This window comes from Meleagris gallopavo, chromosome 1 (genome assembly GCF_000146605.3).
Source record: "Meleagris gallopavo isolate NT-WF06-2002-E0010 breed Aviagen turkey brand Nicholas breeding stock chromosome 1, Turkey_5.1, whole genome shotgun sequence".
In the NCBI taxonomy this organism is placed as follows: Eukaryota; Metazoa; Chordata; class Aves; order Galliformes; family Phasianidae; genus Meleagris; species Meleagris gallopavo.
This window is the reverse complement of record NC_015011.2, coordinates 32,881,103-32,894,365: the sequence shown is the minus strand read 5'-3', so window position 1 is coordinate 32,894,365 and position 13,263 is coordinate 32,881,103. Positions and strand designations below refer to the sequence as shown.

At 38.5% G+C, this 13,263-nt stretch overlaps 1 protein-coding gene across 1 annotated transcript in view; it reads right to left on the bottom strand.

Annotated features, from left to right (window-relative positions):
- Nucleotides 1–331: 331 nt before the first annotated feature.
- Nucleotides 332–13,263, bottom strand: part of RXYLT1 (ribitol xylosyltransferase 1) — a 95,019-nt gene continuing 82,087 nt past the window's right edge. Inside the window, exons 2-6 of the mRNA XM_031552144.1 lie at nucleotides 12,946–13,160; nucleotides 11,409–11,511; nucleotides 6,373–6,687; nucleotides 4,143–4,313; nucleotides 332–3,229 (exon numbers count right to left, since the gene is read on the bottom strand). Of these exons, the coding sequence (XP_031408004.1) occupies nucleotides 2,812–3,229; nucleotides 4,143–4,313; nucleotides 6,373–6,687; nucleotides 11,409–11,511; nucleotides 12,946–13,160 (1,222 nt within the window). The 3' untranslated portion in view covers nucleotides 332–2,811. The remainder of the gene's footprint in view (nucleotides 3,230–4,142; nucleotides 4,314–6,372; nucleotides 6,688–11,408; nucleotides 11,512–12,945; nucleotides 13,161–13,263) is intronic.

Below are 13,263 nucleotides of genomic sequence, written 5' to 3'. Positions count from 1 at the left end.
CAGGGTTTGCTCTCTTTGCTTCGTTAACGTTAGAAATAAAATGAAAAAACTTCTAGCATTAATTTCTTTTGGACAGAAGGTGAATTTGAATCACAGAATGGCTTGGGTTGGAAGGGTCCTCAAAGATCATCAAGTTTTAACCTCCCTGCCACAGGCAGGGTTGCCAGCCACTAGACCAAGTAGTAAATCAGGGCCCTATCCAACCTGGCCTTAAACTCTTCAGGGACCGGACATCCACAACCTCTCTGGGCAGCCTGTGCTAGTACTTCACCACTTTCAGTAAAAAATTTCCCCCGACATCTAATCTAAATCTCCATTCCCTCTTGTCCAATCATTATCCTTGTAAAAAAAAAAAGATTTCCTTCACGTTTATAAAGTCCCTTTAAATACTGGAAGGCCGCTATGATGTCTCCGCAGCCTTCTCTTATCCAGGCTGAACAAGCCCAGGTCCTTCGGTCTATCTTCATAGCAGAGGTGCTCCAGCCCTCTGATCATGTTCGTGGCCCTCCATTGGACCCTCTCCAACAGCTCCACATCTTTCCTGAGTTGGGAGCCCCAGACTTGGACTCTGTACTCCAGATGGGGCCTCATAAATGCAGAGCAGAGGGGAACACTCACTTTCCTGTCCCTGCTGGCCACTCCTCTTCTCATGGAATTCAGAATACCATTCGCTTTCCAGGCTGCCAGCACACACTGCTGGCTCATGTTCAGTTTTTCATCAACCAGAACCCCTAAGTCCTTCTCAGCAGGGCTACTCTCAAGCAAGTTCTTCATGACTTGGCTAAACATAGATGAAATGAAAATTACTCCTCCTTGAGCTTCAAGAACACGTGAGTGAGAAGCAAAATTCAACTCTGATGCACCTACTGCCCTCCCTTAAGGTGTAATTGCCACGAGTTCAGAAATAAGCTTGCGTATTTACTTAGAAACACGTGAACAGCACTACAAGTGATTGCGTACTGAACTGTTTTTCAAACTTCAACTTGCACACCACTAACATTTTCTAGGAGTTACCAACCTTAGATATGAATCTAGGCTGACTCTCCCTCTAAATTGTTTTTTGTAGTCTATGTAAATCGTCCATCAGTGCCTAGGGAACTGTTGATTACAGTCTGAAAAATGCTGCTCTGGATCACTACTCCCCAGTGCTACGGCTTGTAGAGAAAGATTCTAGTAAAGGGAAACTACAGCTTTGACACTTCACTACTGCAGTGAGCACCATTCTCTGGCCTTCTGACTCTGCATACTACTGTGCTGATGGCTACCTTAGATCCTCAGGATGGAAATGTACTGGAAATTTCATCCTGCTCTTCCTCTCAGCAGGGTTCATCAACTCTGTGCTGAATGGTGATAGCTGTATTTATTTCCAGTCTCAGCTGAAAGGAGTACATTTGCGTTGTACTGCAATTGCACAGTGCTTCAGATAGAATAGGAGGGTGACAGTCACAGGAAAAGTATTTTAGACATACAGCTCAGATCATCTGGATTGAGTTTACTTGTCTTCTGAGAACATGTGTTTCTCTAGTTTCTCTACTGACTGCACATGGAATGCTCCCCAAAATCCAGGTGCTCTGAAACATGCATAATTGCAGATCTAGAACAGCCACTGTGAGTATCATCCACTGTCAGTGAAGCCAATGATTTTATATGGTTTTCTTTTTTAAAGAGAATGCATGCAAAAAAACCTGAAAAGAAGCACAGAAATGCTCTCATATGACACGCTCCAGAACTAAATAGTATCATTACACTAATGAGTATTATTCACCAGTACAGGCTTTTGAACTGCTACATGAGAACAAAGTGATATGGCATACCAGCACTCAGACACGAAACTACACCACCCTACATCTGTCAGTGCTGTGATGCAGAAAAACAGTGCAGCCAAACACACAGAAAATAACAGCAAATACTCATTTCTCATGCACAAGAACAATAACAGATCCCTTTCATTACATTTAATGAAATCTGTTTGTTGTATATGTAGCGTCACAAACATGCAGTACTTGTATTCCTGCCATTGTCTGGAGCTGACAAGCTCCAGCAGATTTTTAGTAATCAGATAAATGACATGCAGGTTCATGTTTAAGGCCAAACATTCAGGATATGCAGCTGTTACTGCAGGGAACGAATGCTCTATCAGCAGAGCTTCAGAAAGGTAGTTCCTAAAACTAAAGAGAAATGAAAGACATTTTGGTATCTGACATTAAACGGGAAATAAATTGTGATGAAATACTTCTCTACTTTCACCTGGAAATACATGTTTTTATTCCACAGTGTTTAATCAGCTTTATGACCACTTCCATGGAAATGAAACACATCAATCAGGTAAACAGTTCACATTGTCAAAGTCAGTACGTACCAGGAGATACATTACTGACTGCTAAACCTGGCAATTTTGCTATAGCCATACTTTTTTTTTTTTAGGTCTCATAATACATCATTCTGAACAATACAGCTTTCCCTTCCTTTTCTTCAGAAACAACTGTTGTTCTCATGCTGGATTTTAGCAAGCTCACATGCTCAAAGATGGTTTCCTTAAAAAAATTACCACGTCACATATCAACATGGAACGTACAAAAACAGCCATAAAATTGTTGTTATCCTTACAGACTACCATCCCTCTAAATCAGCATCCTCTCTGAAAATTGTCACGGATGGAAGGCCAAACATAGCTCTTGGCTAAGCTAGCCCAAATCTGTTGACTTCAAACAGAATGCACCCACCTTTTGGGATTTTTTTGTATAAAAGCTTCCTCAGAAGGTTAATGAAATTAAGCTTTCAATCTATTTTAGATTCTTCAGCAGGGAACATTTATCCTTTATCACTGGGCAGAAATGAATTTTCCAAAGTATTAATGAATTTCTGTCTCATCCATGCTTTGAAGTTTTGATACCACTCTATAAGTTTTTTTCTTCTTTGAATTTTTTCTTGTAAGCTCATTTTTTTTTCTTTCTCTAAAACAGCAGGAAGCTCTTTCCAGTTTTTAATAAAGATAAATGGAGCCCCCATGGTTTTTAATAATTGCAATGGAGCACTGTGGTACATTGATGAATTTCTGCAATCACCAAGTGTCATTACATCTTCTATAACAGGCACAGATCCATATGAACAAGCTTCATAAATTCTGTAACATTCTGTATTTATTCCCACTGGGCACAATGTCAGATCACTCTGCAGCAAGGCATCTTGATAGTTTTTGAAACTTTCATTTGTTTCCTGAGGCTGCCACCTAGGAGCGTAAAGAGGTTGAAAATTAACAACTTCCCCACATGCATTACAATGAAAAGCAGAGATATGCTTTAATATCAATTGCTTGGAGAACTGAAAATGTGGATGTAAAAAAAAGCTTTTACTTTTAATCTTAACTATACCTAAACTTTATTGAAAATATCACTGTTAAAACCAGATTACAACACTTTTTAGATACGGTCCTTTTAGTAGCATACAGACGTATAAGGGGCTAATCAAAACTCCCTTTTAAACATTTTGGTATGACTCAGATGATGTATGTCTATTTATTCCACATCTGAGTTCAGAAAGAATAGGAAAACACTCGATGGACTTAGCAATTAATTTTTTTTCACCTGAAATCCTACAAATTAGTGAAGGCTTACTCTTTACATCCCTCTGCTCTATAACGTACAGCAATCTGGTAAGCCTGGTAGTGTGCCTGGAGTGTCTCAGATTGTCTGTGGGATAAGAGTTATGCCACAGATAGTGTTCACCTCCTGATGCTCTTCATCAGGGTAGCAGAGGTCTTGCTAAGCACTGCTCTGCCTACTATCAATCATTTCACTGTTGTTCATATTAAACCCACCCCTGTAAGGAAGACAACAAAATACTGCTGCCTTTTTCTTCTGGAAAGATTAAGACACAACAAGATTTAAGACAAGTATTTCTTCTTCCATTATAATCAAATGTATGTAAGAAAAAAATAAGATGTATGTATCCTGCATGTAAAGGCAAGACATTTCTACATATTTAAAACGTTATTAAGCCTTACACAAAGAATTCTAGCAATGTTCTCTTTAATCATGACTTTTACCTTTGCTTGTTCTATTTTTTAACATTTAAGAAAGGACTGGTAGTAATAAAACAGGCAAAAATTCAGGGTATTTTCAAGAAGCAAATCAATGTCTTACTGTTCTCTGGCTGCAATCCAGCAAAGCTTATCAAGCCCATCCTGCTTCAGAATTTCCATCAGGGTTTCTCTAGAAGAGTTCTTGTAAACTGTTCCTAAAAAATTACAGAGATACGACCTTGGATCGTGTAGCATTGACCAGCTGGGCTCTACAACCGGAAAATTTCTGTAGCTGTAAAGAGAACGTGCACATGAATATACACATTAGACAGTAATATGCTTTATGCTGAAAGAAAATACATTTTGCACCATTTCAAGTTCACTGTAGCATATTCTAAGATTAAAACCACTTTTTTTTTTTCAAACCAATCAACATCTCTGTAGCTATAAGCAAGCCAGTACAAGTTTTCTCCTAAAAGTTGGTCTTTTTTTCCCTCTCCTGACCACTCCCTTCTGGAATGTCTCCACAGACTTCTGTCCTGTTTTGACACCACAGAAACTATGCGTGCATGCTACAAATACCCTTTAGAAACACACATTTCCAAAAGCAGCTGTTCTCTATTTTACTTCGCAATGATTTAATTTTCATTAATACATTGGTTGTCCAAAAGTAATACCTCCTATTACTCCAATAGAAACTGTAACAACGAGCAAAGTAGCACCTTGATAGAACAAATTCTCAGCCAGAAAACAGTATTTTTCAACATAGGCATCATCATTAGCTGTGCATTTTCACCAGCAATTAACAAAAGCCTGCCTGCCATTACATAAATATCTGCGTGGCCATCCATAAAGTGACTTGTCTTTCATGTCAGTGTTGCCACTGCTGAAATCTGAAATGCACCACCCACTGCCTCAGCATGCTCACATCCACTGGCTGGTCTCCAGAAGCATTCAACAAGCACCAGTGAATGTCAGTGGGTGCTATTATTTCCACATAGAGGAATTTAAGGCCATACCTTTGCTCTATGTGCACTGCCATGTCAGAGTGCCCCTCTGCTGCCATCTGTCACACAGCAACAACATGGAACAGGATATTGGTGGGAAGGTTCAGCCTCTTCTGCTGTACCACCAACATCCACCTCTGATAGCATGGGCCAACATAATAAAACAGGAGACAATACTTTCAGAGCAGCCCTCACAGTTTGGAATATCTACTCTCACTTTCCTCACCTTCCCAGATTTGGATGAAGCAGCCCTTTCCAAGTTCTTCTCCAACCTGATGAACATTAATTCATCTACTCTCACAGAACCATTTTTTTCCCCATGTCAAATATTTTTACAGCATTCTATTTATCTTTCTTTTCCTTCTTCCCTTGGAAAATCTGGCCCATTTACATGCCTTTAACAACAAGTTTTCTAACTGGCTGCAAAGCTCCATCCTGACATCTGATCTCTCTTTCTACATTCAGCTTTACAGCACACGTTACCACTCTGTTGTTTCTTTCTGTTTTGTCACCTTAATCTTGACATCTCAAAACTCAACTTCTTTTTGCTCATGAACTCCCAGTATCATCAATTCTCTGACACTATCAAGAATCCAATACTTCAGTGGCACGATGTATAAAGCTACATATAATCTGCAGACTGACTCCATACAGGATGCTAAATTCAAGTAGAACACAAGCTATGAAAATAATCCTGAATTCTTCTGTTCTTCTATTATCATGATACATAGCTAAAAGACTATGAACTTTGTTAATAAGGATTAAGGTAGAAAAAGACACATTTAACTGAACCAAACACATATTTACTTCACATACACAGCCTGAGCACTATGTAGAACAAAAAGGTTTTGTGAGTAAGAAGTTAAGCCAGTTTATTCTAACGTGATGCTGGAATGTATTAATTCCAAATGAAAGGTGTATAATTTATTTTTGAGAACCATAATAGGGGTTAAAAAAAAGTATCACCAATAGTACACCATTCTTGTCCTAAACAGACCACAGTTGGAACCTAATTACATTAATACCTTTTAAATCCTTGCGTACATATTACATCAGCAGTTACGATAAGTTTCAAGAGAAAAACTACTGAAGAAAAATAAATAGAAAACTCCACTAGACACAAGAGTTTTTTAGAAGCTAAACCCTCCTCTTCTTTTTCTATGTTATTATTGTAATTGTTAGATGTAATTTTGAAAGATTCCAACGCATCACGTAGAAAATCATTAATAGGACCGTGTTCTACTGTACTCACTTTGGATATCAGCAGTAATATTCCAATTCTATTTCCAGCCCTCATATAGAACAATTAGATTTCAAATGTAAATCTGTGTCTATAGCACTTACGTGGCTACTCCTAAAGGCCACTGGAAAATATCTTCTTCATTTACCAATGCATAGTCGTACGTCACAAAGAGCAGATTTACAAATCCTCCATGTCTTTTCAGGTATGGCTGAATCCATTCGTTGTTGCACTGCTCATTTCCAAGCAGCACAACTGCTACATGCTGTATCTTGTGAGTCTGAAGCAACGTTTGTGCATAATGTAACCACTGAGTGGCGTAAGTGATCTTTGCTTTTTCTCTGCCATTCAGAACCAGCACAACATTCTCAGCTTCCACTGAGAAGTAGCCAGGAACTACAGATGGACCAGTGATGAAGCTGTGAAAAGCAAAATACAAACAGTAAATACTCTTAAGGCAAATTATTGACTATGATCTTCTAAGCGTCCTCATTGCAAGCAAGAGACTTTTTTCTTCAGTAAAGTTAATGCAGTATACCTATGTGAGTGCAACCACTTGTGTTGTTAATATCTATAGTTATAACAAGGAATATAACCACCTTCAGCTTTATTTAGTGGAGGCAAAAAAAAAAAAGATTTAGACTTAAATGGAAATAAACCAGAAGTGCCATCGTGTTTGAACAAAATGTAGGCAAATCAACTTAAAAAAGCAAACACACACACACAAAGGACACACGCTCTGATGATCACTAAAAGTCAAGCTTCTTATTAATTCCAGTAATAACCAATGAATAATGCATTAGAACAAGGAGAGAAAAACTTGTAGAAGCTTACTAAAACAGATGTCTTAATAAGGGACAGCTGGCTGGTCTGGTGTTTGTTTTGCCCTGAAATTTTGGTTATGTTAAAGTAAGCCCAGTAACCAGACTGCATCATCTGATACTGAGCAGAATCTATAAGGCAAGAGATAGCTATCTAAAGGTAAACTCATGCTGCTTGTATGACCACAGGCTTTGATACAGGTCAGGTCGCACAAACGTTTTAGGTATGAAATTGTATTTTTAGATCTATCACAATATATTGAATATTGGAATTGCAGCCATGTAGCAAAATCATTACATCGCCAATCATTAACAAGATGGGAAGTGCAAGTACAAAAGCAGCCCATTATGAAGTGCCACGAAGCAAACCAGTGTTTGCCAGCTCCTGCTCTTCCATCACCTGCTTTGTTAACAGTGTTGACTGATCTCAAAGGATTAGTGATTACACACCATGGGAAGGAGTGGAGGTGAAAAAAGGCTATGTGTTCTGTTTTTTTCCCCTCAGAAATCGATTTAATATTAGTGTTCTCAGTTGAAAAAGAATACTGCATTACTACAGTTTTTTTAAGCACAATTTAATTTAGAATAAACTTTAATTTTAATGAATTGGGAATAAGCATGTGGTATAACTCACAAAATACTAACAGTTCCAATTCAAGCGTGCTTAGTGAGAAGAAAATTCACAGCAAAGCTGTATAGACTGCTTCAATGAAGATACCTGAAGCAGGCTGACCTTTGGTAAGTATATTCTAAACCTGAATTAAGCTGCCATGCTGCTGGTTCAGTGCCTTATTTTGGAGCCAAGAAGACTCATGGTTAGGAATTAAGACTGTTAAAAGATTTAATGTAAATCAGGCCAAGACAAAATCTAAAGTTAAACATACAGTGAGAAAAGACTTCATAGGGCACAAGAACAGTGACAACCTCATCACATTTATAAGAGAACACCCTGAGCATCAGAATGCCTAATACAGAAAATAGGATATGCAGATGATAACTTTGTGAGAAGAGACCCGGGGGAAAAGAGTTTTATCTATGGACAGTGTTTGAGTTGTACAGGAGTAACATGATGTACAGCTGGGGAGACAAGGATGGAAGGAAACATGAATTTTAGCAGCATGACATTGTGCTGGAGGGAGAAAAATCAAGAAAACACCATACTTCAGTAATAAAAACATAGTACTAAGGTTGTGCTATTAACTACCAATCAGAATACAACAGTGGTTAGGAAACATAAAGGAAGTTACAGAAGCTGCAAATTCACTATTCACATAGATTATATCAATACCTCATCAGACTGATATGTGGAGTTTGCATTTTTGGACTCAATAAACTACTCACTTCCAATGAAGTCTTTGTTTTTCCTTACTAGTCTGAAAACTTCTACAAAAAGGCAGTATTTTAGATTTGGTTTTCCAGACCTAGTTGCAAAGGTAACAGCCCCTCTGTAGCAGCAATATAATTAGGTTAAACATTTTAACAGAGGAAAAGATTCCAAATAGGTCCATGATTGGTGAAGGCTTTTAAATATATAAAGAACAAAATATATGAAAAAAATCTATAATAAAGGCAAGTTCAGAACTAGTGGGACCACTTAATGGCAATGGTTTGAAAAACCTACTCAGAGGTAACAAAGCCACAGCAGAGAACATTTCCATATCTACCTCATTCTCTGAAGAGGAAATACAAATCAAAACACATTAAACATGATATCAAGTGAAGAAATTGGAACTGGATGCCTTTCACTTGCGAGTTCTGAAGGAACTCAAACATGAAAACTGCAGAACTGCTGGCCAAGGTCTGTGTAGCTGTCATTATGAAGAGATACTGCGCCTCGTCTGCCAGCATCAGTCCCTTCTACAAAAACAACTTGAGGGGAATCTCAGAGCATGACCTCCCTCTCTGGAAGAACCTACAATGAAGAGTAACATCACCAGATCTGTTAAGGTCACACAGGTGGATAAACTGCTGCAAACATGGCTCCTACAGATAAACGCTGTCTCACTAATGTGACCTGCACCTATGAGAGTGTTAGTAAGAATACAGATAAAAGGGATCTCATAATACCAGTGTATCTGGCTTTTCAAAAAGCTTCACCAAAGGCTATTAAGGAAACTACATTGCCACAAGTGATCTTTGTGAAATCGTGTGTCAGGAAAAGAAAACTCTGCTTACTAATTTTGTTGAATATGCTTTCATTCAGCTATCTGCAATGAATCAAGAAAGATGTCTGCAGTTTGCACAAAGAGGGCAGAAGAACGGGCAGAAGAAAACCGTAGAAGAACAGGGATTATCAGGGACTCAGGGACTAAGACTGGGAAAGCATCTCTGAATGTTAAAATAGACAGTGAGACTCTCAGTGGAACAGAAATTTAGGAATGCTTGTTGTATGATTGGAAGTTTGACGTTCCCATCTCTACAACATCCTTCTGAAAGACAAGAAAAGGATGTGAACTGCTTCTGGCCAAGAAAGCTGATACACTCTGTTCTCCTACTTACTCTAGAAGTGCCAATGTGTAACTTGGCAGCTCCTTCTCCTACTGTTTTTAAGGAAATGTTCCTGAATTTCAGGTAGAATTCAGTACTTCCAGCATCCTTTAAGCAAACTCTTGACTAAAAACTCAGAGCTATTAAAATCTGCACCAAAAATGAATATTCTCCATCATAAAGATATGTATTGGGTGTAGTTATGCAAGTGTGTTCAAGTGATAATTTGGCATTTCTGTCTTCAGATTTGAGACTCCTTAAAAATGTTCGGGTAAACATCTAGCTCCCTCATCCAGTAATTAAATGGAAATAATTTACCTCAGCCAAGCAAAAAATAAGTCAATAATTCCAGAAAATATTTTCACCAGTGAGCAGCCAAGATCATACACTAATTCTTCCTGGCAAAAAGCTACAAAATAACATTTCCAATTCGACTAAGAAGTAGAACTTCACCTACCACATTTCAGAATCCCAATCATTAACATGAGTTATATTTTTGCTATAATTTTCACCAAAAGTTCTTACCAGTTTGCTAAGCTTTAGCCTCTACTATACTGGTTCCTGAATTAAACTTCACATTTTCACAGGATCTAATGCTCAAGTTGAAGACTCTACTATTCCCAACTCCTCTAAACATAATAAGAAGACATTAAAATGCTAATATAGAAGTCCTTCTTTGAAAGATGCATGCAACCAGAGTAACCACGTGAGGTTATTATTCACCTGAAACAAGTAGACCAGAGAGAAAATATGCTTAATCATCCAATCAATGGACTCAGTTACATGCAGCGAATTATTCCGTGTAGACAAGAAAAGCATTGTCTTATAAAATACCCTCACGTCCATACAAAGAAGACTGGGTGTGAGGCACTGGCACAGCTGCCCAGAGGAGCTGTGATGCCCCATCCATGAAGATGTTCAAGGCCAGGTTGGATGGGGCCCTGGGCAGCATGAGCTGGTGGGTGGCAGCCCTGCTCACTGCATGGCATTGGAAGTCAGAGATCTTTAAGGTCCTTTCCAACCCAAGCAAGTCTAGGATTCTATGATTCTTTTACTGCATCTTTACTGAAAGCCTTCAAAAATGGTATTAAAAAGTGAATGATGTAAAACTTTAAGGTGCTAAATTATACAAAATATGCTTGACTACAGTCTTAAAATGTGCACGCTCACAGATCAAAATTCATTTTCAAAACAAGCAGTGCTTCAAGTGTCAAATTCCTTTATAAATAAATTTTCCCTTTGCTTATCAAGTGGTTAACCAAAATGCTGAGTCTAGCAGGTTGTTTTTGTTATTAAAAAAAGAAATTATGGTTTTGGTGCAATGCTGTTAATGAATGAGCAGATGAAGTCCATTTTCCCTAAATACAAGAGAAACCAAATGGCACAAGACATTTTCTTGCCTCACATCACTTTCAGTCAACTCCCACACTCAAACTTCAGTTTTAACACATTTCTCAGGGCTGGTTCCCTCGACTTGTGAGGTCTCTTTGCTGCCATCTTTCTCAGCATTGTGAGTCTTTTCATACTTTACAGAACAGTTGATGGAATTGCTCCCTAGCTTTTAAATTTTTTATGGTGATGTGTTTGGGCTAGACTTTGCTGTTTTTAGTAAGTATGTTTTTCCAAATGTAACTGTTTCTTGTGATAGTATTAAAAGAGATATTGTGTGCATATTCCTCAGTTATTCATACACCACAAAATTAAAGTACTTCCAACTTGTATTAAAATAATTCCAACTTCGACAGACAAAATTATGTACCTTTGCATCTCACCATGCTCTTTAACAAACTCTGCATTGGAAAGCAAAAATCAATGGTAATTTAGGCTAGTACCTGAAATGTGTTTTTCCTGCTTTTTGGCTTCCTTCCCTCCACTGTGCAGTCACATCAGCTGGCTCAAGATGCCCTCCAAAAATATGCTGCCATAGGTAAAGACCTACATAAAAGATGAAGATATGATGCAAATTTGAATGCATATCTCTACATTACCAGAAAGAAAAAAAGAAGGGAAAAAAAAAAAAAAAGTAGTGTTAGAAAATGAAAAAGAGTAAGTAAGTACTCAGAAAAGAGATGGACGCTGCACCCCCAAATTCTGTAAGACTTGCAATTAGTTAATATAACTTTTTCACACATCGGGGCATTTGAAAAGATTCTTCTGCTGACAAAACATTACTAAATGAAGATATACCACATTAGCACTTCTGTTAACATCTCTTTCTGGCATCCCTAACACTTAAAAACACTTACAAAACACATATTAATCAGTATTCCAATCACAAGCATATTTCTCTTAAGCTTTTGTGAAATACCCAAATTTTATGACAGAATGTATCACCATCTAATACACTGTGTGTTGTGTGCTAAGTAAAAGTTTTAACTAAAGCTGGAAATTCTACATTTCTAAAGAAACTTTAAAAATAACAGAGGGCCATAAAAACGATCGAAGGGATGGAACATGTCCTACAGGGATAGGCTGAGAGAGCTGAGGCTATTCAGCCTGGATAAGAGAAGGCTCCAAGGTGACCTGATAGCAGCCTTTCAGTATCTAAAGGGGAGCTACAGGAAAGAAGGAGATAAGACTCCTCAGCAGGGACCGTGGTAACAGGACAATGGGAAATGGTTTCAAACTTGAAGAAGGGAGTTTTAGGTTGGATTATAAGGAAAAAGTATTTTACAGTGAGGGTAGTGAGGCACTGAAATGGGTTGTCCAGGGAGATGGTGGATGCCTCATCCTTAGAGACATTCAAGGTCAAGCTGGATAGTGCTCTGAGCAACCTGATCTAGCTGTGGGTGTTCACTGCAGGGAAGTTGGCCTAGATGATCTTCAAAGGTCCCTTCCAATTCTGAGGATTCTATGATTCCATAAGAACAAAATGTCTTCAACAGTAGCCAAAGTCCAATTACAGACAGGCAGCTCAACGTCTTCTCAACGACAGAACAATTTCCCAATTCATCAATGGTAGCAGCAGTACACAGAATGGTCTATTTCTCACCGCACAATGCTTTAGTTCATAAAGTGTAAACATGACAAAAATCCTGTTTTAATCAAATAAGACACCTATCTTCTGTTGCACTGCAAGTTATGTGGGATTCATAATGTGATTCTGTTCCTTGGCCATTTGTGTAACTCTTCTTTGACAGATGTGAAAAGCAGCCCTGAAAAGAGCTGACAGAAGTAACTACTTTTATATTGGTATTAATGTAATTCTGGATAACTACCACTTCCTTAATGCTTCCCATTTACAGATATACACACATTTCAACCATGTGTATAATATTTGTACGTATATAAAATTCATTTATTGAAAAGCAGAGGAAAGTGTTCTACCAGAGAAGTTGTGAATAATAATTTTTCATTATATCTGCTTACCAATTGCTGCTTTTCCCCAGATCTGTACTCTGAGACTGGTTTGTTCTAGCTGAGACCTTGCATTTTGTACCAGCTTAAGAATATTTTCGTATCTCTGCTGAGCCGCAACCTGTTCGCTTCTCTCATCAGCTTCCCACGGGTTCCACTCTTCACTTCCCAAAGGAACATGATCGATACCTAGATACCCAAACACACAACTTACACAAAACCCCCACCTTAGACGTATTTATGAAGCGTACACGCGTTGCGGCCGGTACGGAACCCCAAGCGAGACTCCAGCCCGCATCTCATCACGCCCCGCCCCGGCCACCACGGCGG